At 36.1% G+C, this 27109-nt stretch overlaps 2 protein-coding genes across 4 annotated transcripts; both read left to right on the top strand.

The window, feature by feature from the left end:
- Window positions 1–194: 194 nt before the first annotated feature.
- On the top strand, window positions 195–13264 carry LOC306877610 (exopolyphosphatase PRUNE1-like). Of its 2 annotated transcripts, XM_079429467.1 has the most exons (8): window positions 195–758; window positions 4279–4383; window positions 4506–4708; window positions 6763–6947; window positions 7156–7314; window positions 7525–7619; window positions 9989–10147; window positions 11327–13264. In XM_079429467.1, the coding sequence occupies exons 1-8, from the start codon at window positions 720–722 to the stop codon at window positions 11735–11737; spliced, it is 1356 nt and encodes a 451-aa protein (XP_079285593.1). In that variant the 5' UTR covers window positions 195–719; the 3' UTR covers window positions 11738–13264. The 2 variants fall into 2 exon arrangements, with proteins under 2 accessions (XP_079285593.1, XP_079285594.1); XM_079429468.1 differs by lacking the exon at window positions 4279–4383 and having other exon boundaries at window positions 669–758; window positions 11327–13258.
- A 4087-nt stretch (window positions 13265–17351) lies between these two features.
- LOC306877987 (BCL2/adenovirus E1B 19 kDa protein-interacting protein 2-like) lies at window positions 17352–26960 on the top strand. 2 transcript variants are annotated; one of them, XM_079430061.1, is made up of 10 exons: window positions 17352–17568; window positions 20961–21041; window positions 21120–21190; window positions 21754–22005; window positions 22087–22278; window positions 22351–22453; window positions 22552–22683; window positions 24997–25083; window positions 25188–25286; window positions 25955–26960. In XM_079430061.1, the coding sequence occupies exons 1-10, from the start codon at window positions 17525–17527 to the stop codon at window positions 25977–25979; spliced, it is 1086 nt and encodes a 361-aa protein (XP_079286187.1). In that variant the 5' UTR covers window positions 17352–17524; the 3' UTR covers window positions 25980–26960. The 2 variants fall into 2 exon arrangements, with proteins under 2 accessions (XP_079286187.1, XP_079286188.1); XM_079430062.1 differs by lacking the exon at window positions 17352–17568 and adding an exon at window positions 19865–20053 and having other exon boundaries at window positions 25955–26936.
- The last annotated feature ends 149 nt before the right edge of the window (window positions 26961–27109 follow it).

Below are 27109 nucleotides of genomic sequence, written 5' to 3'. Positions count from 1 at the left end.
CAGACTTGCACTTGCACTTCCGCGGGTGACGTCACTTGCGGTCTTTTTTATTTTGTTTTATTTACTGATTATTTTTTTGTTTGAATCTCTCAACATTTTACAACAGTAGCCAGGTGGTGAAGACGAGAAAAATAAACTAAATTACAATGTCACTTGCAATCGCCGCTACCTGCGACGTCACTTGCGTTGCCAATGGAGACAAAGATGCAGAGGTGCTTAAACGATTAAAAATAATTTAATGCAATAACGAACAGGGTCCTGCAAATCATCTGTGGGAGAAAAAGACAAGACCCGCAAATCCGTGGCTACAGAACAGCAGAGTATGAAGGCAATGCGCAACAAATTAAGGGACTTATTATTGTAGTTAGCATTTGAGTGGACAAAAATCTGTGTAGTGCAGGAGTAGTTTAATTTTCCCTCATTTTCTCTTAAATTCAAACGTGTATATTTGATAAAATATAAAAATGTGTCACCGTTTAGGAGAACACTAGCATAGAGAAGAGATTATCTCAAAGGGATTTTGCGTGTCCATAACAAACTACATTTCCCGACAAACCACGTGACTTCTGCTCGCGCACGCGCCTCTGAATCAGAGTGGCTGAACTTACTTACACACAGCGAGCCGCTGAGACTGTCTGCACATTTCAGAGTCGCTGAAGGGCATTTTATACTCCTTTAGGATATCTCGTTACGTGAAAACTCTCGGGCTCCGTGTAACAATGGAGGCATATTTACGGAGCTGTCGCGATGTGCTTAAGGTAAGACTATGGTACAGTAACGTTACGCTTAAAAAGAGAGGGTTACGCGTGGTATGTTTGCTTCTACGTTACCATTTTACCCGCTTAAAATGTGGCCAGAGCTTGCACTGTGTGTTGAGATATACATAAACACGAGTGTGTTCGCCGTTATGATGGCTTGGTGTGATAAATAATGAATGCTTTGTTTGATATACACTTGATATTGACACAAGTCATACGGTATGACGCGCGGGCAAAGACCCTAGCCGCATGCGCCAATGATAGAAACGACCACATGCATTGAAAGTACGCAAGCATGGTTGTTCTTGTTTATTTATATAATCTTATTTAAAAAGTTAATCGTCATGTACCAGTAAATTATATTAATATATTTGGAACACGTATGGCTAACATGTATAGCCTAATTGTGAAAATGTAATATATATATATATATATATATATATATATATATAATATTATTATTAAGTAAGGCACACACTGCCATTCAAAAGTTTGGGAACAGAAAGATTTTTTTAGAAGTCTCTTATGCTCATCAAAGTTGTATTTATTTGATCAAAAATACAGGGGGAAAAAACAGGGTTTTTTGAAAGAAATTAATTTTTGTGTTGGTAAAGACTTGTTGAATAAATGCTGTTATTTGTAACTTTTTATTCATCAAAGAATCCTGAAAAAAGTATCAGAGGTTCCAAAAAAATATTAAGCAGCAAGTTTCAAAACTTAAGCAGTTTCTAACATTGATAATAAATCAGCATATTGTTAATAAATCCGAATGATTTTTGAAGGATCATGTGACACTGAAGACTGGCGTAATAATGGATGATGAAAATTCAGCTTTGCATCACAGGAATAAATTACATTTTACAGTATATTGAAATAGAAAACTCACAAAATTCAAATAATTAAATTTAATATATAATTAAAAACTATTTACAACAATATAATGAGCTGTTTGGTGCAAATGGATCTTTTGGAGCTTCAGAGTATTTTCTAAAGGTGCTGTCAGTGTGTTTAGTCAATAAGAAGAACAATTCCCACTTTTCTAGTTTTTCAGTTTAATGCACTCGGGTTCAAAACTGAAGATGGCCCTATTTGCAGAGACAATAACACCTGCTGTCCGGTGCACATGATCCTGACAACATCTGTCCAATAGCAGTGCATTTCTCTACGCTAAACACTGTTGCTTTAAACCCAAACACCCTGACACCTGCATTCACCCACTGCTGGGTAGATATACTGAAGCCCCCTGTTTACCTTGAGACTCCGCTCGTGGAAGCAAGCAGAGATGGGTTCTTTAACTAATTCAGTCAATGATTGAAGAAATTTTACGGTTGCACTTGTGGTTAAAGTGCTTTTTGTCTGCACTGAAGCATGAGGTTGCAAATAGAGCGCACACAAGAGCTCTTTTCCACCCTGACCCAAGACCCGCAGGTTCTGTACTGTTTACTCACTGTCCCGTGGTCCATTTCACATTGCAGTGACTAACTTCCTGCGCTGTCCTCCGGCCATGCACATATGGACATGAATAAGCACGTTTTTCCTGCACTTCCCCATCTAACAAGGATTTTGGTCATGATTATCACATGAGAAAGAGAGATCTTGCCAAAACCTCACCCCTGGTCTGTGCCAGTTGTGAGCTCAGTCTCTCTGTGTTGACAGTCCGTTGTCCAGCGTTTCAAACAAACACCAGCTGGTTGCCCAGATCAGAGTACATCATTTAATGCTGACGTCACAGATGGCTTCTGTATTCCGCTGGACTAATGGAGCAGGCCAAATGCTAATTAACGCTGGATGAGGAGTTATCATGGGGAGAGATAAAAGGCGATGCATTCAATGTTATTCTATTAAAAGTGCTCTTCATCTCGCAAGTGGTCCAGCAAATAGGCGTCGATATAGAATTGTGAGTTCTTAAGTTCCCAAAAAAGAGAGAGAGAGAGAAAAGCACATTTTAAGTAACATAAATGTAATCCATAACTACTTTTTTATAAGGAAAGTAATACTTTTATTCAGCAAGGATGCATTAAATTGACAAATAATGAGCACCAAATCAGCATATTTAGAATAATTTATAAAAGATCATGTGACAGTGAAGACTAGAGCGATAGTGTCTGCTGAAAATTCTGCTTTGCCATAAGAACAATATATTTAAAAAGAAAATTGTTATTTTAAATTGTAATAATATTTTACAATATTACTATTTTTACTCTATTTTTAAATAAATGCAGCCTCGGTGAGAATAATCTTACAGACTTTTTGGGATAGTTCACCCAAAAATGCAATTGTCAATTCTATCATTGGAACATAAATTGAGATGTTTTTGATTAAATCTGAGAGCTCTCTGACTCTGCATAGACAGCAACACAACTACCATGCTCAAGGCTCAGAAAGGTAGTAAGGACATTGTTAAAATTGTCCATAACCTTAATTTTTATGAAGCTACGAAAATACTTTGTGTGTGCAAAGAAAAGAAAAATAAAGACTTTATTTATCATCATTTGTGTTCTGAAGATGAATTTCGGAAGATGAAGGTCTTACGGGTTTGGAACGACATGAGGGTTGGTTACAAATTGGCTACAAGACATGAAAAAACAAAAGCCATTATTGTTAACATTAAATATTTTCACACAGTATTTGAATTTGTGTAAGTGTGGATGAGATTTGAGCTGTGGCAGAGAAGATTTTCAGCTAATAAAAAGTCTGTTCCTCACAAATGTATAATTTGACTATTTAGTGCATATCGAGGGGTGAGAACCAGAAGGGCGTAAGTGACATTTTTAGTGAAATGGAGATGTATACATCAAATGAAAGCTCTAGTACAAAAGTACTGTCATCCATTAGTATACAAATGTGGGGAAACATAACTTACGCCCTTCTGGTTGTCAACCCTCGATATGCCCTATTTTTATGGAGCTTTTTTTCTCTTTTTATTGATATAACCCCTGGACACTGTATGGTTTTATTGTATGAAATAGAGCAGTGTCACCATTCATCAAAACATCTCCTTTTATGTTCCACAGAAAAAGGCAAGTCATACAGGTTTGGATGTTGAGTAAACAATGACATCATTTTTAGATTAACTGTCCCTTTAAGAACAAATATTAACCTTAAAAGAAAATGTGTGTTTTGTTATTCGTGTTATCAGCTGTATGCTGCTGTACTATATCTGGTGAGAAGCCACAAAATGTGTTTTGTCTCTGACAAATTGTACTCCTGGCTTGCGGTTATGTAGAACGGCTGGGCGATCATAAATTCAACATTGTTTGTCAGATGAAGCACTTTGTGGAGCTGGAAGTCCTCACAGCCTATTGGATGCATTTTCAGCTTGTCATGTACTTGCTGTAAATATTAGTGCATAGGTAATGTCACGGAAACCACAAACAGACGTTTCGTTTTTGCATTTCAGCCTGGTTTAATAGAGGCCACCAAAGCCTTATTATGAAGAACTAGGTTTGCAGTTAAACGTTTTGAATTCTTGTCCTATATTAGTCCAGCAGCGTGTGACACTGTTCTGTTTCATTCTCAGGGTTGTAGTAAGGACAGCCCAGGGCTGCATGTCGTAATGGGAAATGAGGCTTGTGATATAGACTCCATGGTATCAGCCCTGACCTTCGCCTACTTTCTTTCTAAGGTATGCAATGCCCAACCTAATAAACCACTTTTGCTGTAGTGCTTGAAAAATTGTGCCAGAGATAATAGACGTGATAATTCTGGATTATTGTTTTGTTCATCATTAATGTTGTCATCTCGTAGAGTCTTGATTGTAAGAGGATACCGGTCCCTGTGCTTAACATCCCACGGGCTGAGTTTCCCTTGCGCTCTGACAGCACCTTTCTGCTGAGAGAGACCGATCTGTCGCAGGACTGCCTGCTGTTCAGGGACGAGGTGGACCTCCACGGCCTGCACAAGAAAAAACAGCTGACGCTGACACTGGTCGACCACAATGTTCTGCCCAGGTCAGTCTTCTGTTTTGTAGCACAAATGCAATGTGTGTACTACACCATGTTTCGTCTTGAATGCAAATTTAGAGTAATTAATTAACTGAATTTTCATTTTAATATATATAAATATTAATGTTCAAAAGTTTGGGGTCAGTAAGATTTGTTGTTGTTGAAAGGAATTAGCATGTTTATTAAGCAAGGATGCATTAAATTAATCAATTGTCTATATGCCTAATGTCTGTTTCTATTTTAAATAAATACCATTCTTTAAAGAATCCTAAAAAAAAGTCACGATTTCCAAAAAAATAAATAAATAAAAATATTAAGCAGCAATAAAATTGTTTTCTAGCAATGATAATAACAGAATATGGTTCTTATGCTCCAAATCACTGTATTAAAATGATTTCCGAAAGATCGTGTGATGTGAAGACTGGAGTAATAACTGTTAAAAATGTAGTTTTGCCATCACAGGAATAAATTATGCTTTAAAATATATTAGAATTGAAAACTGTTATTAGAATTTTATTGTAATTTTTAAATCGTGAGCATATAGGAGACTTAAAGTATTCATAATCTTACCTGCCACAATCTTTTGAACAGTAGTAGTTATATATTCAATATTGCAATAATGCATTTATAATAATAATTAATTGCAGTAGAATTATGAAGAATTTTACTGCACCATATGCCTGAATTTTTGTAAATGTGTGCTAAAACATTTTAAAACAGTTATTATATATTAATCTACAACCCGAATTGCGGAAATGTTGGGACGTTTTTTTTTTACATTTGAATAAAATGAAAACTAAAAGACTTTCAAATCACATGAGCCAATATTTTATTCACAATAGAACATAGAGAACATAACAAATGTTCAAACTGAGAAATTTTACACTTATCCACTAAATGAGCTCATTTCTAATTTGATGCCTGCTACAGGTCTCAAAAATGTTGGCACGGGGGCAACAAAGGGCTGAAAAAGCAAGAAATTTTGAAAAAAACAGCTGGGAGAACATCTAGCAACTATTTAAGTTAATTGCCATCAGGTCTGTAACATGATTAGCTATAAAGGGGATGTCTTAGAGAGGCAGAGTCTCTCAGAAGTAAAGATGGGCAGAGGCTCTCCAATCTGTGAAAGAGTACGTAAAAAGATTGTGGAAAACTTTAAAAACGACGTTCCTCAACATCAAATTGCAAAGGCTTTGCAAATCTCATCATCTACATTGCATAACATCATCAAAAGATTCAGAGAAATCTTTGTGCGTAAGGGACAAGGCCAAAGACCTTTGTTGGATGCCCGTGGTCTTCGGCCCTCAGACGACATCGGCATTGTGTCCTGTGGGCCAAGGCTCATTTAAAATGGACTGTTTCAAAGTGGAAAAGTGCTCTGTGGTCAGACGAGTCCAAATTTGACGTTCTAGTTGGACCACAAACTCTTCAGCAGCTGGAAACCTATATCAGGCAAGAATGGGACCAAATGTCAACACCAAAACTCCAGAAACTCATAACCTCGATGCCCAGACGTCTTCATACTGTTTTGAAAAGAAGAGAAGATGCTACACCATGGTAAACATGCCCCCGTCCCAACTATTTTGAGACCTGTAGCAGGCATCACATTTGACATGAGCTCATTTTGTGCATAAATTTATAAAATTTATCCGTTTAAACATTTGTTATCTATGTTCTATTGTGAATAAAATATTGGCTTATGTGATTTGAAGTTCTTTTAGTTTTCATTTTATTCAAATTTAAAATTTCCGGAATTCGGGTTGTAATTAGGGCACCACTAATAGCAACATATGAAGTGTTTATTGTACTAAACCTGTGACCACAGAAACAGGATTCGTACTGAACTGAGACATTTTATCCTATATATTAATATAAATTATATAACCCATAAAATAATATGCGTGAATAAATATTATAATATGGAATAACATATAGATATTTTATATATAAATATAAAAATTATAGATAAAAAAAAATCTGTGCAATGCCAGTTTAGCTTTTAAAGTGAAGATCAGGAGATTTGGTCAGTTCTTTTATAGTAAATCTGTGTTATTCTGTAGTGCTGACAGTGAGCTGGAGGACGCAGTTGTGGAAGTGATTGACCATCACCTTCTACAGAGACCCACATCCCCCTCCTGTCCCGTCACTGTGGAGCCCGTGGGCTCCTGTGCCACTTTGGTGACTGAGCGCATTGCCCAAAAATCACCTGATGTGCTCGACCAACAAGTGGCTCAGCTTTTATACAGTGAGTGTCATGGCGATGTGATAAACACGGAGAGGAATTTGAGCTCTCACAGCATGTCTGCGGCTCAATCTGTTAGACGCTGTTAGACATCAGATGGGCTCAGCATGGTCTTTAGTGGCATTTAGCCGGAGGAGATACTTGATAGAGATGTGAGATGTCAGCAGAAAAGATAGCATCTTGTTAACTTGCAAAATGTATGTGTTGACAGGTACCATTATCCTAGACTGTGTTAACATGGCACCTGAAGCAGGTAAAGTCACCCCTAAGGACAGCCAGTATGCCGTCTTTTTGGAGAAACGTTTCCCAAAACTGCCTCAGAGGGGCCCTCTCTTTCAGTCGCTACAGAATGCCAAGTTTGACGTGTCCGGTGAGAGGATCTTATACTGTGTACCACATCATGTCCTATTGCTGTCTCTGTTGCACTGTGGAGTTTCTGTCACTAAAACAAATTCCTCATATGTGTAAACATACTTGGCCAATAAAGCTCATTCTGATTCTGATGTAGACATATTAAACAGTGTAATTTGAAAGCATGAATTCATTAAAAGTCATTTCACGGTACTGTCCTGTATTTCAGGCCTCTCTACGGAACAGATGCTGTCGAAAGACATGAAAGCAACATCTGGTGGGGATCTGAAATTGGCTGTCAGTGTCATTTACATGACACTAGAGGTCAGTGCTGTTATGATATATTTCACTTGACCTCTAAAAGCTTCTATGATTTCTGAACCTTGGAATGTATTGATTTGGCTTTTTAACAAAAACTGTGTTATACTGATATCTATGCAGATATATACAATATATTTTATTTTTGTGATCTGATTGGTGTTTTTTGTTTTTAAAACATTCAATTGCACCCTTAAAAAGAATTACAAAGTATTTTTTAAATTGCTACAGTAAAATTCTGTAATGTCCATTCATTGAATATTTCTTTTTCTTTCATTGTCTTTCTTTCAAATGGACACAATGAAAGGAAATTAAAAATAAATATAAGACTAGCATTTTTTTAAATTGCAATAATTAAAAGCAATAATACATAGGAACAATGAAAGAAGTAATATGTGACCCTGGACCACAAAACCAGTCATAAATAGCACAGGTATATTTGTAGTAATCGGCAAAAATACATTGTATGAGTTAAAATTATTTTTCTTTTATGCTAAAAATCATTAAGATATTAAGTAAAGATCATGTTTCATGAAGTAAATTTTCTACCGTAAATATATCAAAACGTAATTTTTGATTAGTAATATGCATTGCTAAGAACTTTATCTGGACAACTTTAAAGGCGATTTTCTCAATATTTGGAATTTTTGTTTTTTGCACCCTCAGATTCCAGATTTTCAAATAGTTGTGTCTTGGCCAAATATTGTCCGATCCTAACAAACCATACATCAATGGAAATTTTATTTATTCAGCTTTCAGATGATGTATAAATCTCAATTTTAAAAAAAATGGACCCTTATGACTGGATTTGTGGTCCAGGGTCACATATAATACTAACATGATCATTTCAATATACGTTTTAAACAATAAAACTCACTTTTTAGTGATTGAACATCACGCATTACTCACACCTCAGTCTGTTTTATTAAGTAAGTTATAAAATACTTATTGCACAAGTTGCTGAATAAACAGCAATGAGTTTCATGCTTTCATGCTTGTTTAGTGATATAGTGATATATGTGAAAGAGGCGTCCAGTCTGTTTTGTTCAGTGCAGAATATCCAGAGATAAGAAATAAAATGCTGATTACGATACATAACCTTAGTTTTATTTATTTATTTTATTTTATTTTGGGGGGGGGGTGTATTGGTGTATCTCTGTAACTTAAAAGTTATGTATGGAATCTCATTGCATGCTTGCAGCATTTCTAACGCATGCTGGCATGACTATTTCTTATGCTTTAAATTTAGAAGATCACATGCAAATTACATGTTTCGTCCTAAATGAAGTGAATCTTGTGTTTGTGCTGTGCATTTTGCCTCAGTACTTGGTTCCACAAAGACAGAGAGGAAATGTAGACTGTGAAATATAAGGACCTACTGTTGTGGGCACAAAGTGTGCTCATGTGCCCATCCTCATGACTCATGTGAATTCCTCATTAATACTGAAGCACAACCGATTCCAAGTCAGACACACCCAGACTCACTGCAGGGCTGGGCGGCCTGTCTCACACACCCACTGATTACACCTGACGTTAACCTCCATGACACACTCTCCTCTTCTCTTGTTAGTACACATACAATAGTAAGACATGAGGTTGCTGAATCAGATGTGAGAAGTATCAAAACGTTCTTTGTTCACAATACAGGAAACTGGGGGAAAATTGTAATTTATTTATTTATTTATTTTGGTATAAGAAATCCAAAGATTTAAAATCGGCCCCCAAAAAATTAATTATAACACTTGAAAAATTAATGGCATTACCCATAGAATCTCAGTTATTACTTCAAAGTAAAAAGGCCACTTATTTAAAGTTTATTACGTGATTATTTTAATTGTCAAATTGCCAAAAAAGTTAATCGGAAATATTTGTCAAATGATTCTGAATATATCAGAGGTATTTCATAAAATCAAACAATGTTTGATCTGTGCATATTTTAAAGATTATGGCCCGGTTTCACAGACAGTGCTTAGACTAAACCAGGATTAGGCCATAGTTCAATTAGGACATTTAAGTTATTTTTATGAACGTACTTCTTGAGACAAAACAAAGGCACTGATATATTTTAAGATTGAAACAGCTCAGACTTACATTTTAGTCGAGGATTAGGCTTAAACCTGGTCTGTGAAACCGGGGATATATTTCTCAGAAATAAATGTATATTTCATAAAAATACCTTGTACTAATGAAATGTTATTAATATCTTAGCTTAAATAAAGATATATGTTGGAATTCGAAGGCATCAAAACTTTACACAACAGAAGAAAAATATTGGGTATTGAAAATATGTATCTCATTTAAAAATGTTTTAGAAAGTGAAATGATTGCAGGTTTTTTTCTTCTTATGATGCTCAGATGTGCTGTTCTGTCTTTAGGCTTTTCTTCAGAGGCGTGGACTACAGCAGGACCTCTGTGAGTTCTGCCACAATCACAACTACAACCTGGTGGTTGCCATGACAATCTCTTTCAGTGACAACAAGGAGCCCTTCAGACAGCTAGCCGTCTACAGCTCCAGCACTGTCTACAGGGAAGAGGTACTCATTATGCTTTATATCTTTCCAGGAATGAAGATACAAATGGCTTACTTATAATTCTGCATATTTGGCCTGGTTAGGAGTTAAAAAAAATAGCAAATTAATTTTGAAACAAACCTTTTATCAAAGTATTTTATGATAAACCCTCAGCAAGAATTAAGATGGGTAAAGATTCATTACCAATTTACAAGGTTTCCCAGTTTGTACTTTTATTATGCTTTATTTCCAGTCTTTTAATGTTGGTTAACGTTCACGTAAAAATGGCAACAATTGCTGTGAAATTACTTTGAAATGCACTACTGTTCAAAAGTAAGATTTTTTTTTTTTTTAGTTATTTAATTCTGCAAGAATGCATTAAAGGAACAGGTTAACCAAAAATGAAAATTCTGTCATTTACTCACCCTCATGTTGTTCCAAACCTATGTGAGTTTCTTTCTTATGTTGAACACGCAAGAAGATATTTTGAAGAACCAAACAGTTGTTGGTCCCCGTAGACTTCCATAGTAGGGAAAGAAATAATATGGAAGTCAATGGGAACCATCAACTGTTTGATCAGCATTCTTCAAAATATCTTCTTTTATGTTCAACATAAGAAAGAAACTCGTACAGGTTTTGAACGACATAAGGGTGAGTAAATAAGGACAACATTTTCGTTTTGGGGTGAACTATCCCTTTAAATTGAATTTGAAGTGACCAGTTAAGACATTTATAATATTACAAAAGATGTCTATTTCAAAGAAGTTACATTTTTAACATTCTTGTTCATCAAAGAATTCTGAAAAAAAACAATTATCACAGTTTCCACAAAAATCATTTAGCATCACACCATTGAAGACAATAAGAAATATTTCTTGAGCAAATCAGCATATTACAATGATTTCATGTAACACTGAAGACTGGAGTAATGATAAATTGCATTTCAAAATGGATTAAAACAGAAACAAAAAGTAATTTTAAATTATAATAATATTTCACAATATTCACTGTGATTTTTATCAAATAAATGTAGCCTTGCTGAGCATAAGAAACTTATTTCCAAAACATTAAACATCTTACGAACCCCAAACTTTTCACCAGTAATGTATAAAATAAAATCAAAACACATTTTTTTAAAATGAAAGATAATATTTAAGATTTCTCACTTTACTAACTGATATCTGCATTTTCTTTTTTTCATAGATGAGTAAAGCACTAGAAAAAGCCAAAAACCCCAGTCTGGACCTTAAGCCAATGAGCAGTCCATATCCAGATGTGAAGGCCTTTATACAGGGTAACACATTAGCATCCCGCAAGAAGGTAATGCCCATAATCACAGACTTCCTGAAGGAGAGGGAAAGAAAATTGTATCAAAGTGGGAACATAGAGGACCTAGATCTGGACGATGATTCCAATCAGGACCAGAGTGACTCGCAACAATGTCCCGAGGACGCTGGGCTAGAGGACGATGGTCAGGTTCCTCCAACGCCGATGAACAGTCTGGTAGAGGGTTGTCCCTTGGACAGTGGCTTACCAAAAATCAGTCCTGAGGTTTTGGTGGAGAAAGTTAGCAAGATAGCCAGCATGGAGGACACGTCTTCTGAGGGACAATGATGAGAATCTGTTGTCCAAGAGATTCTTGAATAAGAGCTGAAGAAGGAAAGTCCTTCTGAGTCTTCAAGAGGATGAAGTGCATATCCAACAGTGCTGCTTGAGAATGAAATGGCACTTTTTTGACCTGGTTAAGGTACGATAAAGTCTGAAGAGACCATTCTGTTGACTTTGTAAGGACTGGTACAATTGAATGGAGCATTACAAAAATGCATTATATATAAAATGTTTAAAGTTTGACAATCATAAAAAAACAAGTTTAGACTGCTTATTTATTGTTCACAGTCATATTCATATTTGATCTTCTAAATTAATCAGAAGGCTCATTGAGACATATGAACATTTAAACATTATTATCTAAAATTGACAATAAGCACCCAGTGTAAGCTAGCAACTGACAATTAATTGAATAAACTGATTCAGAATGAATTTCCGGTGTTGTACAATTAATTATAATGTGGTAGCTCTCGTTGCTTTTGATGCAAATAACATACTTCGTTCTTTGTAGTGTTAAAGAAGTTATTTTCAGCTTGGCTGCAGATCATGTATGTGGCATGGCATTGATTCCCCCAGAAAATCATTCTGACTTCTCCCTTGATTTACAAAACTGAATGGAAAATGCATTTACAGTAACACTCTTACAGTATTATCCTAGTCATAATTTAAATTAAACTTTGAAACAACACTAGTATTGGAACAGTAAGGCCAATTCCTTTATTTTTGCTGTAGACTGAAAACATTTGGGTTTGACATCAAAATATGAATATGAGATGAGAGATTAACATTTCAGCTTTTATTTACAGGTATTTTCATCTGGATCTGATACACAACTTAGAAGATAGCACCTTTTGTTTGAACCCACCCATTTTTCATGTTACCAAAAGTATTGGAACAGATAGAATTAACATAAATTAAAGTGAAAAAGACTTCATATTTAGTTGCAAATCCTTTGCTTTCAATAACTGCATCAAGCCTGTGACCCATTGACATCACCAAACTTTTGCATTCTTCTTTTGTGATGCTTTCACCGCAGCCTCTCTCAGTTTTGGGGGGTTACTCCCTTCAGTCTCTTCTTTAGCAGGGAAAATGCATACTCTACAGGGTTTAAGTGTGGAGATTGACTTGGCCAGTCTAAAACCTTTCACTTCTTACTCCTGATGAACTCCTTTGTTGTTTTGGCACTATGTTTTGGGTCATTATCTTGCTGCATGATGAAGGATCTCCCAATCAGTTTGGCTGCATCTTTCTGTAAATTGTCAGACAAAATACTTTTGTAGACTTCTGAGTTAATTTTGCTGCTGCCATCATGTGTTACATCATTAATGAAGATTAGATTCCTGTCCCAGAAGAAGTGATGAAAGCCCAAGCCATTACATTACTTGTGTAATGTGCACTATAATGTACACCTGTGTACACTGTGTTTCAGATTAGCTTGTATGTTTGGGATCATGAGCAGATCCTTCCTTTCTCCAAACTTTAGCCTTTCCATCACTTTGGTCCATAAAATCAATCCATAAAACCGTATCCCACAATTTTTGAGGCTCGTCTCCTGTTCTTTTTGCTAATGAGTGGTTTGCATCTTCTGGTGTAGCCTCTGTACTTTTGTTCATGAAGTCTTCTGCAAACAGTAGATTGTGATGCCTTTACTCCTGCCCTCTGGAGGTTGTTGCTGATGTCACTAACAGTTGTTTTAGGGTCTTTCTTTACAGCTGTCACAATGTTTCTGCCATCAACTGCAGATGTTTTCCTTGATCTACCCGTTTGAGGTGTGTTACTTAGTACACCAGTGGTTTCTTTCTTCCTCAGGAGATTCCAAATGGTTGTACTTGCTATTGCCAGTGTTTGTGCAATGGTTTGATTGATTTTTCATCTTTTCTCAGCTTCACATTTGCTCGTTTTTCACCCATAAACACCTCTCTGGTTTTCATGTTGGTTACACGTCTAACTAACTATAAAAGCAGTCTGCACGGATCTGAAACTGAGCGCAGACATTCAGTGCTATTTACTGTTTGAATAATCAATTAATAGGACACCAGGGCAACAAAACACACTTGTCAGTCACGTTCCAATACTTTTGGTAACATGAAAAATGGATGGGTTCAAACAAAAGGTGCTATCTTCTAAGTTGTGTATCAGATCCAGATGAAAATACCTGTAAATAAAAGCTGAAATGTTAATCTCTCATCTCATATTCATCTTTTGATGTCAAACCCAAATGTTTTCAGTCTACAGCAAAAATAAAGGAATTTCCAATACTTTTGGAGGGCACTGTATATATATATATATATATATATATATATACATACACACACACACACACAGTGGTGTGAAAAAGTGTTGGCCCCCTTCCTGTTTTTTTTTTTTTTTTGCATGTTTGTCACACTTTGTTTCAGATCATCAAACAAATTTAAATATTAATCAAAGATAACACAAGTAAACACAACATGCATTTTCTGAATGAAGATTTTTATTATGAAGGGAAAACAAAATCCAAACCCACATGTGAACCCCTGTGAATCAAGAAATCACTTAAATAGGACCTGCCTGACAAAGTGAAGTTGACCAAAAGCTACACATCATGTTGAGATCCAAAGAAATTCAGGAACAAATGAGAAAGAAAGTAATTGAGGTCTATCAGTCTGGAAAAGGTTATAAAGCCATTTCTAAAGCTTTGGGACTCCAGCGAACCACAGTGAGAGCCATTATCCACAAATGGTGAAAACATGGAACAGTGGTGAACCATCCCAGGAGTGGCCGGCCGACCAAAATTACCCCAAGAGCGCAGCGACGACTCATCCAAGAGGTCACAAAAGACCCCACAACAACATCTAAAGAACTGCAGGCCTCTCTTGCCTCAGTTAAGGTCAGTGTTCATGACTCCACCACAAGAAAGAGACTGGGCAAAAATGGCCTGCATGGCATAGTTCCAAGACGAAAACCGCTGCGGAGCAAAAAGAACATAAAGGCTCGTCTCAGTTTTGCCAGAAAACATCTTGATGATCCCCAAGACTTTTGGGAAAATACTCTGTAGAGAACAAGACAAAAGTTTAACTTTTTGGAAGGTGTGTGTCCCATTACATCTGGCGTAAAAGCATTTCAGAAAAAGAACATCATACCAACAGTAAAATATGGTGGTGGTAGTGTGATGGTCTGGGGCTGTTTTGCTCCTTCAGGATCTGGAAGACTTGCTGTGATAAATGGAACCATGAATTCAGCCGTCTACCAAAAAATACTGAAGGACAATGTCCGGCCATCTGTTTGTGACCTCAAGCTGAAGCGAACTTGGGTTCTGCAGCAGGACAATGATCCAAAACACACCAGCAAATCCACCTCTGAATGGCTGAAGAAAAACAAAATGAAGACTTTGGAGTGGCCTAGTCAAAGTCCTGACCTGAATCCTATTGAGATGATGTGGCATGACCTTAAAAAGGTGGTTCATGTTCAAACCCTCCAATGTGGCTGAATTACAACAATTCTGCCAAGATGAGTGGGCCAAAATTCCTCCACAGCGCTGTAACAGACTCATTGCAAGTTATCGCAAACGCTTGATTGCAGTTGTTGCTGCTAAGGGTGGCCCAACCAGTTACTAGGTTTAGGGGGCAAGCACCTTTTCACACAGGGCCATGTGGGTTTGGATTTTGTTTTCCCTTCATAATAAAAAACTTCATTCAAAAACTGCATGTTGAGTTTACTTGTGTTGTCTTTGATTAATATTTAAATTTGTTTGATGATCTGAAACATTAAAGTGACAAACATGCAAAAAAAATTAAAAATCAGGAAGGGGGCCAACACTTTTTCACACCACTGTGTGTGTATATATATATATATATATATATATATATAATTTAAGATGTATTTATTGTCTGCAAACTGTGCAAGTATTTAAGCATTTACGCAGTTCCTGTCAAAATGATTGTGTGGTAATTGGCAGCGTGCCAAAGATGCAATCCATAAATCTTAAATTGATGTCATTTTATATCACGAAGCATCAGATGTAAATGAAGATGAACATGCATTGGATTAGTACATCTTGTCATGATTCCCCAATAATATTGTAAAGGAGTTATTGTCGGTTCGTGAAAAGTGAACGTAACCCCTCTGTGGCCTTTTGCATGTTATAGGTGTTAACTGACCTGCTCTTAGTTAAAATCAGAGCACCTGCATTTTAGTCAATGAGATTTTACCATTACCTACCAAAGACCTCAGTTGTATTTGTGTTCAGCATGTTAAACATTTGATCGTTTGAGATTTAAAACTTCAGTATTCTGTTAGTTTCTATTGTTATCTTACATAATTTATTTGATAGTTTGATGGCTCTGGGTACATTAGGGTTGAAAAACATTAGTTTGTTGAGATTTTCATGGACAGCCCGTTTGATTTGTTATACGGCCAGCAGCCTATTAGCCGATTCAATCATACTTGGACTATCATCATAATTATAATATTCATTATATTTATAATAATATTTATACAAAAGCTCAATCCAAGGCATTTTAAAGGCCTAATTGGATGAATCTTATATAATGACATATTCTGTCAGACAGTTATATGAAGAGGTTTTTCCCCATAGAAAATAAAGGGCTAATTTAGTTACGACTTAATTAACAGTTAAAATCAGTTAATATTGGACGTGAAACATATAAGATGGTATGTTGGTGTTTTGAGGTGTAGTGTATCTGTGATTTAACCCTGACCGCTAGTTTGGTGAGATTTGGCATGGGGACATGAGGATTGCTGCATGCTGCCTCAGGAGAACTAAGCACATACTGGTCAATTCCACCAAACTATATAACGCCAATATCATCATAATGTTGTATGAAATGTTTATTTGATGTAAATGTATTAATGTGCTATGGTTTTTAAACGGGACATTCAAGAGCATATCCTCTGTAAAGTATTTTATTGCCAAGGACTTTTTTTATTTTAAGTTCTCTGTGAGTCATGAATAAAACATTTTTAAATGGTTCCATATGTGGTTTGTGAGCTTTGTTTATATAAAGACACAATTTTTTTATTGTTCTTGTACACTAATAGTTTGGTGTCAGTACCATTTTGTAATGTTTTTGAAAGTCTCACCAAGGCTGCATTTATTTGATCAGGAAAATCATTAATATAGTGAAATTTTATTTCAATTTAATAAACAAATACAAATAGCTTTAAAAATGTATATATTTTGATGGCAAAGCTGAAATGTCAACATTCATTGCTCCAGTTTTCAGTGTCACATAATCCTTATAAATCATTCTAATGTGCTGATTTGGTGCTCAAATAACATGTTGAAACCAGTTGTGCTGCATAATATTTTTGTGGAAAACGTGACGCGGTTTTACAATATTCTTTGAATAGAAAGTTTCAAAATAACAGCATTCATTTGAAATCAAAAAAGCATTTGTTTGAGTAATGCAAATGTCTTTGATTCGTTTAATGAATTCTTGCTGAACACCTGAATAAAAGCGTAAATGCATAAATGTAAATGAAGGGGCCTGTAACCTCAAGGGTATTAGGACCATGTAGTCTGTCTGTGGCGTCCTCCACCTTCCCAGCCTTCCCTGTGGGGGGGGGGCAGAAGTGCTCAAAGCAGCTGAGCCAATGGGAGACAGACAATTCAGTCAGCAGAAGTCAGAAATGTTGAAAAACCTGTACTGACAGTCAGGGTGAGTTCCCTAACACAAGACACAAGATACAGTCACTGAAACTGGTGAAACTCATGAAACACCTCGGGTCATGGTCAGCAACTGAGTTCACTGAATGCATTTCTAAACTAGACACTTTCTTTTATAGACTTTAGTCATGGGGACTTACTCAGACCAGAGGGAAGGGTACATGCAAAATGGGTAAGTCAAAATTTACAATAATAAAGTAATGGATAATGATTTAAGATTTCAGTTACTATACCTGGTCAAAACATATTTATAAGATCAAAACAAGTACCATAAGAGGTCATAAGCGCATATTGGATGAACCAGAGACTAATGTACGAGTTGTTCTGTTGCGCTGTGAAGTGTACAGCAGAAGGACATGAGAGAAATCCTTGTAGCACTAGTTATTTAGAAAGAGGATTTCAGAAAAAGGAAGTTGCCGTTGAACTGATTTCCGCCACTTTTGCCAATCTTCTTGACTAACATTTGAGACCTAACCACAGAAAGAAATCATCTCTCACATCCTGTCATCTGACAGACCATCAGATTTTCTGTCATTTATATTTCACACAATAATAAGAGTTTCACTGCTGTCACAAGTTAAAAGTCCAAATGTACATGGAAAAATATGACAAAAATGTACAGTTTAGTACGGTTTTATGTTGTTTTAAAGGGGAAAATACTTTAATCTTTAATATTTGATTTCCATTGGCAACGTTCATGTCATTATAGCTTTTGATGGTTTGAGACTGTACAGTTGAGATGATTTTAAAGCTCTTAATACTACTGTAATCACAGAATAGGTCTTTTAACTTGTTAATTTTCATACCAAATTCCAAGTTCATGTTCAGACAAGAAGAGAATACATGAATCTTAGTGTCATAAAAACCCTCAGTGCTTGTGTGATATGACTAATAATACCTATATCCTTAAAAACAGTAAGTTACAGAATTAGTTACTGTAGTATCTTTGCCAGGACAAAGGTTTTCACAACAGGCGATTACTTTACTAAATCTGGTAAGAGTTACATCAAGAACAATTGCTGAAACAGCACACACCTTTATGTTTTGCAGTGGAGGTATCGTGTTGTCTGCCACAATTGTCATGCACTGTTCTAAAAAACACCCTTCGTATTTTTTAAAATACATTTTGACATCTGATAAGGTCTTCGATAGGACAACACAGGGTTTGAGATTACACAACAGTGTCTTGATGTGAATCAGGCAGTAACTAAAAACATACAGTCTCCTCAAAGCAGGTTATGTTTGAAATGATGTACAACCTCAGCAGTCTTACTGGACAATAGTGTATAGTGTATGTAAAGGTTACAGGGTTGAAGTGAAGACAATACCATCAAGCTCACATCAGAAACAGGTTGAGTTGTGTGACGTTGGACAGAAGCTCTTATGTTGCTGACAGCAGGAGCACACCGGTTCATTACCTGCCTGGAATCAGCTGAAAACAAAACGAGATTTTCTGGTCATTTGTGCCACGTTTAATTACCACATGTGCTGACGTAAAGAAATGCTTGAGGAAACAAGGACAAGTTTTATATCTGAGTTTGTATTTGACAAGTCCGACACAATAGAACTGCTATTTTCAGTATATTTGAATAGTGGGTAGAAAATAGAAGCTGCAATATTGGAATAAAGTAGATGCAGTGCATGCTTTGGATGAATCTGTTCAGGTATTCATCTATGTTTGGGATCATATGCTGCTATTTCCATCTTCTCACAAAAAAATAGCATGAAAACATATCTCTATATTGCACTGTCTGACATAAAAATGAATCTCAAATATTAATGATAAATATTGAGAAATTTAGCATTCACTTTGGTTGGTTTCAAACGGATTTTCAGTTCAGTAAATTGTCATCAGCATCAGAAAAATTTCAGTGTTGACTCAAATTTTGCACATCACGGCCCGGTTTCACAGACAGGGCTTAGACTAAGCCAGGATTAGATCATAGTTAAATTAAGACATTTAAGCAATTTTTATAAACGTGCTTAGAAAAAAAAAACATTACTGATGTGCATCTTGAGACAAAACAAAGGCTCTGATATATTTTAAGATCAGTCAGTCCAAGTTTCTTTCAGTTGAAACAGCTCAGACTTACATTTTAGTCTAGGACTAGGCTTAAGCCTTGTCTGTGAAACCCAGGGAATATTTATTAAATTCAGCCATCTTTTTGTTTTATGGTTTTTAGACAATACACAATAATTTCGTTACAATTTGTGTCACAGAGCTGACAGTGTAGTTGTGGCACACAAAATAAGCACGATTACTCAACATTTTAAAGCTTAAACCAACTTGTTGAACTCGCAGGTGAAATAGTAGCCTATAGAAAGAAACCCTTCGGGATAGATCTAAATGTCCGCAGATAGATTTGTGGGCGGGGCGTTGAAACAGCTCTCCCAGGTGCGGGGGCCTCGTCATCAGGTGTGACGCGCTCTGATTGGCTGGATTCTGTGTTTGGCTTGAAGGTACTTTGTTTGGGTGAGGTAGAGAAAGAATCGCCCTCGTCGTGGTAAAGGTAAATGGCTAGGTTATACATCAGTAGCCTATAATAAATCAGTTTAACTATAGCGCTTGTAATGTTCTTAGGAAATACTTCTTTTTTTATCATATGAAAAAGCAGTTTGTTTTTGAGTAGCATCTCCTGAACGAGGTTAGTGAAAAGGTGAGTTTAGCATGTTTACACTGTCATTATTTACATATGACTAAACAGCGATGTGATGGGCGTTAGCGAGCTTTCAAGTGTACTACGTGCAGTCTAATCCAACACGATTGTTTTATGCTTATATCTATCTATCTATCTATCTATCTATCTATCTATCTATCTATCTATCTATCTATCTATCTATCTATCTATCTATCTATCTATCTATCTGTCTGTCTGTCTGTCTGTCTGTCTGTCTGTCTGTCTGTCTGTCTGTCTGTCTGTCTATCTGCCTGCCTGCCTGCCTGCCTATCTCTCTATACATCCATCCATCCATCCATCTATCTATCTATCTAATGCCAGTACTAAGGGTTTGAAAACAGCATTCACAGGTTACTATTGATCCTGTGCCATTTAGTAGTAGTGTGGTTTTCCTGCCTTTAACAGAACATCAGACTGTTAATCAATCAGTGATTTATTCTACTCCGGAAAATGATAGATCTACTTCTACATCATTACATATCAAAATTGTTTCCAAATGTTGGAACCTTCTTCACTTCTGCTCTTAAGAAGAGAAGAGTTTCATTGATGGCAATCAGAGATGTTAATCAAAGATGGACAAATTTGATTGTTCCAACAGAACTCTACAGACATTTTTGGGTAGTAGCTAAAAATCCTGCATCAGGTTAAAATTTTTGCAAATAAGATATCAAAGAGACTAAATCAATCTCTGTCATTCATAGCAGGAATTTGTTTAATAACATTTCCAAATGACTGGATGTTAAATATTTTCTATACGTTATTCTTGTACTGACCCGTTCTGTAATTAAAACAAACAAACCTGGAATTTTTGTTTTGACAATACATTTTGACATAGGGACAAAGAAGCCCAATTAACTTTCTTTACATTTTTAATTTATTTCTGCAGGCATTCAGAAAACGGCAGGACATCTGCCTTCATCCCCGACATGGAGCTCCAGGAGGAATGGCAGGATGAGGAGTTCCCCAGGTAAAATGCACTAGATACATGCACCTTATTTATGTTCATATTAAGTGCAAATGGAATTAAATTATGTGATCTTTGTAGGCCTCTTCCTGAGGACACACAGAGTCCTGGCGATGAAGAGGAAAGCCCTGGAGCTGAGGGAAACAGGCCTGGTAACCTCATTTCTCCAATTAGTTACTGGCCGAAATATCTGCCTCTGATATAATATCTCTCTCATATATAGACACGCTACAGTTCAAAAGATTGGGGACATAAGAATTTTCAGTGTTTCTGAAAGAAGTATCTTATGCTCACCAAGGATGCTTTTATTTGCTTGAATATCCAGTAAAAACAGTAATATTGGGAAATTTTCAATAGTATTGCAATAAAAAAAAATCTATTTTTTTTAGTACTTTTTAAAATGTTATTTATTCCGTATATTATTATATTCTGTATATAATTAATTAATATACTGTGCTAGCAACTGTGCTCAAATGAGCCTTTAGGAATGATTGTAATCTGCTGATTTGGTGCTCAGGAAACAGTTTTTCTTATCAATACTAAAATCAGTTGTGCTGCCTCTTCTTTGAATGGAAAAAAGTATTTATTTGAAACCGAAAGCTAAAAAAAACCCTGAAAATAACAATTTTACTGACCTAAAACAGTAAAATTGGTAGAGTATACACAATATATACCTGTTTAATACCTGACCTCTCTTTTTCTTTCTTTCCACTAGTCCCACCAACTAGCCTGGCTCTTACAGGTGATACCGTCAGGAAGAAGCGACTAGTGGCGCCGACTCTTAGTTTAACACTGGACAAATCCTCTACTGACCGGAGCGTGAAATCAGACGAGTTTGATGCTTCTGCTCTTTCACCATCTCCTGATGATGACCTAGAGATGGACATTAACCTGGAGGCCCTAGAGACACCCTCAGACAGCGAGTCTTACAACTTCCCAGACAGCATGCACGCCTTGGAGTGGGAAGGTATTGAATTATTTTGAAATTCATTAGGGTTGTGTCATTTGTCAGAGCACTGGTTTACGAATAGTACTGTGGTCATTACAGATGATCTTCCTAGGATGGGCAAAGCAGCAATCAGAAAAGCCAGTTTACTAGAGCATGCAGAAATGGGACACCTGGACTTGGATCAGGTGGACAGCAATGGGCGACGATGGAGGCGATTCCATATTGGCGGCCAAGACTACCAAGTCAACATGAGCGTTCTGGAGCCGTACCTTCAAGTTCTTTCCCACGGAGGTGAGCTTTTGTTGAACGAGCTGGGTTAATCATGCTTTACTGAAATTACCAACTGAAATCGACCTTTTATAGGATATTATGGGGACGGATCGACAGCCGTCATCATGTTTACGTCCTGCTACCTACCAGAAAATACAACAGAACACTATGAGTATGTGATGGACAATCTCTTCAGGTAAAAACTGACTGATTTGGGATGAATTTTCATTGAAATGACTTCTATTTTCTTAAACTTAAATGTTTATTCACATTTAACGATTTATTTGGATTTAGGTACATTATTGGCACGCTGGACTTGATGGTGTCTGAGAATTACATATTGGTGTATCTGTGTGGAATGGCCCCTCGCAATAAGATGCCTGGGATTAAGTGGCTTCGACAGTGTTACATGTCCATCGACAGAAGGTGAGCCGTACTAGAAGTTACTATGATTTCTCATCAACTTAAAAATTTTATAATTGAAGACAACAATCAATTTCTGTTTTTAGATAATGATATAATGGGCTAATTCTATTTTTTCATCCTCCCATGTTGTGCCAGGGCTGATAGCCAGTATAGACTTTATTTTGAGGGACAGCCTGGAAAATCAAATAAAGTTACTTGCTATTGCTAATTGGTGGCAGGTGAAATTTGGGGATGAGACGGTCTTATTCTAGAAATAATGTTATTGGACAAGAATACACCTGAGAATACACATATGCGAATGTTCGGGGTTGTAAGATTTTTTTTAAAGATTTTTTTTTTTCTTTTTTGAAAAGGAAAAAAAAATGTATCACTGTTTCAACGAAAATAATAAGCATAACAACTGTTTTCAACAATGATAATATTAAGAATTTTTTCTTAAACATCAAATCAGCAAATTAGAATGATTTCTGAAGGATTGTGTGTCATTGAATTCTGGAGTAATGACTGCTGACAGCTTTACATCACAGAAATAAATAACATTTTAAAATATATTAAAATAGAAAACGCTTATATAAAATTGTAATAATATTTCACAATAATATGCACTAAAAATCAACAAAACTACTTTGATTTCTCATGAAACTACAGTGTCAGTTTCCATCAGTTCCAGAAGAGGGCATGTGTGTCTAAGCTCTGCCTGTGAAAGTCTTCCTGTTCCTTTAGTTTAGTTTGTGTCGAACATGAGAACCCACCTCCACTCTCTCTTTCTTAATGCCCCTCTTATGAAATATGATAGGAATGCTGTGGACTCATACATAGAAGGCCATGTTATCAGAGTTCTTCCAGGCATTCCTCAGATAACCCTTGACCTGTTCTCAGCTGTCACGTTTTCTTGTTGTTGTTGCTATATTTAGACATTTTTAGATTGCATACTTCATTGCGGATTACTTCTTTAAGATTTAAAACTCTAGTGTGGGCTCTCCAAGGCCAGTGTGGCTGTTCTCAATGGACGTCAATGTTATTTACAAAATCTCTATGTACTTCTTTAGTCATTTTTGGTTATGCACAACCAGCCAGTCTTTATCCTAGAATAAATCCGATGGGGCAATTAGGGTCAGGACAGGATTCTGAAATGGCATGTTTTGTGGTTATTGACGAACCAAAGAATTAAAATGGTAAATTCTTGTTTGATTTCCCTATATTATGGCATAGCTCTAACAGTTAATCTTCCAGGTGAAGGTCAGTCTCATAAATGTTTTTTATGTGGGGATTTTGTATCAGTTTGGGAAATGAGGAACTAAGGAGTGTGGGATGCTCTTGAAAGCCTGATTTGTCATCATTCCTGCTGCCTGGCTCCGTTGCGTCACTGCGTGTAGTTTCCTCTGAGATCAGCTGCTGACTGTACAGACAGCAACAGTAAACAACAGAAAAAGCACTAAGCATGTCATCACACAATCAAAAAGGAACTGCGAGGAGGAAAGTTCGGTCTGATTGGATTCATTTGAAATACCAGAGAATCTAAAGGGAAAATCCTGTCATTTTATCTACTCTCTCCACAGTTTGAGTGCAAACACTGACATTTTTTTATAGAAAACAAAACACTATGAGATCGTATTCTTAATCGAATTGAAAAACATTTAGTATTTTGTATTTGAACAAAAATGCCAATCCATTGAAATACAAAGATGAACTTGGGATCTTGTTTTAAATATTTAAAGCAAAAAAAAAAAATCTGGAATTCATGCCCCCCCCCACCCCACCCCAATTCAATGTTTCACTTAAATTTGAACGTTAAAAAATCTTTAAAGTTAAAAATGTGTATTTATTTGTAATTACATTGTAGAATTTAATGAAATTTAAATTAAAATGCAAAATAAAAACATTTTACTGGCAGTCTCAGACTTTTGGACCCCACTGTAGATCAGAGGAAAGTCTTTTGTAGCGTTCAGAGTAATGTAGTAGAGCCTTACAAACCCCTAACCCTTAAATGACATATGAAAGAAACAAAATATAAATGGTTAAATTTGTGGATGATTTTTTGGGGCTAGTAAACCAGTGAAATGTGTTGTAAACAGTTTGTCGTCTCCAAGTTTCTGCCTGTCTGTGTCCCATGATTCAATGCCCTGCCTCAAAGGGTGGTGCTAGTGCCAGTCAGCGATTGCTCCCTTGTGTCGTCATGTTCTGCTGGCATCGTGCTTCTCCAGTGGGAGAACCAACCAGTTATTGGAAACAAAATAATTTTATGTTTTAATTCATAGTTATTTGCCTTTGCTTTTCTGATTTGAGGTATTCAATATATTTTCTTTTCTGAAGGTTAAGGAAAGACTTGAAAGGCCTTTTCGTGGTTCACCCGGCCTGGTACGTGAGAGCGTTAATCACCATCATCAAACCCTTCATCAGGTGAGCACAGATGATCATTAGTTTAGCAAACAGAGCTAAAAAAGGCCATAAACATTATTAATACCTAAAGCCCTCAGTCTGACCCGTTTCTTTCACTCTTGAAGTGAGAAATTCAGCAGGAAGATGCGCTTCATCCACAGCTTGCAAGAACTGGCAGAGTTTGTTCCTGTGGCCCAGCTGCAAATCCCAGACTGCATCAGACAGTGAGTGTCCATATCAGTGCACTGTCTACGTATCATTTAAAAACCTGGACTAATAAATATCAAATCTTAAATGTATTTGTTGTTCAAAAAGTTTGAGTCCAATTTCTATAACTTTCTGTGTTCCCCATCATATCTGGTCATTTCTCTCTAAATAATTTACAAAAAAGTATTATTTTTTTAATAAAATAAATATTGCTTTTTTTAATGTAAATTATTTAGAGAGAAATTACCTTAAACATATCACATTCACTGGTATCATTTTTTGTGTGTTAAACAAATGTATTCATAAAATAAATATTTTATATATTTTTTAAATTTTTATATATCTTTTAAATAAATACATTTAATGAATAAATCTGTTACATTTAAAAAAAATATTACATTTAAAATCTATTCATTTTAATTAAATTTCTTGAATTTAATTTTATTATTATTATTTTTAAATAAATTAACAAAAAATGATAACAGTGAAAGTGGTGTATATAATTTCTTGACCATATTCCTCCCTATCTCCCCATCATATCTAGTCTTTTCTCTGTAAATAATTTACACCAATTTGTGTATTTTCTGAATCAATATTGTCAATAAATGTGATTCTTTGTTTCAAACCATGAAAAAAAAAATAGATACCATTGAAAGTGATGGAGATGATTTGTTTTGCTCTGCAGGTATGATGAGCAGATGAACAGGTGAAGGTGTCTGATGGGAAGAGAGCAGAGGTGTACATACTGTATAGACTTCACACAGGGGTGACATGCGCGTGGGCTGGGGTTAAAGGTCAAGCTTGAGGGCAAATGCCCTAATGACAGAGAAACAGCTTCCTACCAGATGACCCTTTGATGAAATACAAAAAGACGGTGTTGTCCTTCAGAGAGACGCAGCTGTGTCATGCTGTAAGGTGGGTCAGGAGAGGTCTGTGAGCAACATCAAAGCCTGTTTGACGTCATTGCATTTAAACTGTTACACAAAAACAGACAAACATGTTTCCCAGACTGTAGAAAATGACATAATACACCCTTCACTCTTCATAAAACCTATTATGTTTAGGCATGAGAAATACCAATAACATTTCCTTTTGGACTTGTGGTGAACATACCCAAATTAGGATAAATATTAGTTTTAATATTTGCACAATGGTTACAAAATCTTGTTGTATGCATGTTATCTTAAACCTGTATATATGAACATGGTTTAAACTCTTCAAACTACTGTCTGGCTTTTTAAAATAAGTCTTGTAAAGTGGTATTGACTATTTTATTGAAATAGTTTTTATATATTCTGTAAAATGCATTGTTCTTGAGCATTTAATCAAGTGTGAATGTTATTAGCTCAAATGCTCAAACTGTGAATGCAGTCAAATCAGAACTATTACAAACAAATAGTGTGTGTAATATTGCTATAAGAAGCTGCATTGGTCAGTTTTTACTGTACATACGTATTCGTGCCTGGTTTTCTTCTTGGGAAATGTTCTCTAATATTCAGCTGCTGCTGCTGCCTTTAAAGTGGCCCATTGAATGTGCTTTCATTTAATGGACTCCTGTGTGCAAATATTTATACAAGGCCACTCTTGAACAACCTGAGCTTTTAAACTGCACATACTACATGTCTTTTCTATGATATTTAAGGAAATAAAGGGTTCTATTAAACACCTGTTGTGATTTCATTGTTAATTGTAATGAGGAAATAGTGGGAGTTTTTTATTTTATTTTTTGAGTCGCCATGGAAACATTCCTGCACCTTTCAGGAAACGGGCTCTGGCAGGAAGTGAGGTAGCTGAGAGGTGAAACATTTTTCTTTATGCATTGAAGTCAAACAGGAACAGA

The sequence above is a fragment of the Barbus barbus genome (assembly GCF_936440315.1).
Source record: "Barbus barbus genome assembly, chromosome: 12".
Classification (NCBI taxonomy): domain Eukaryota; kingdom Metazoa; phylum Chordata; class Actinopteri; order Cypriniformes; family Cyprinidae; genus Barbus; species Barbus barbus.
This window is presented reverse-complemented; position numbering and strand designations above follow the sequence as displayed.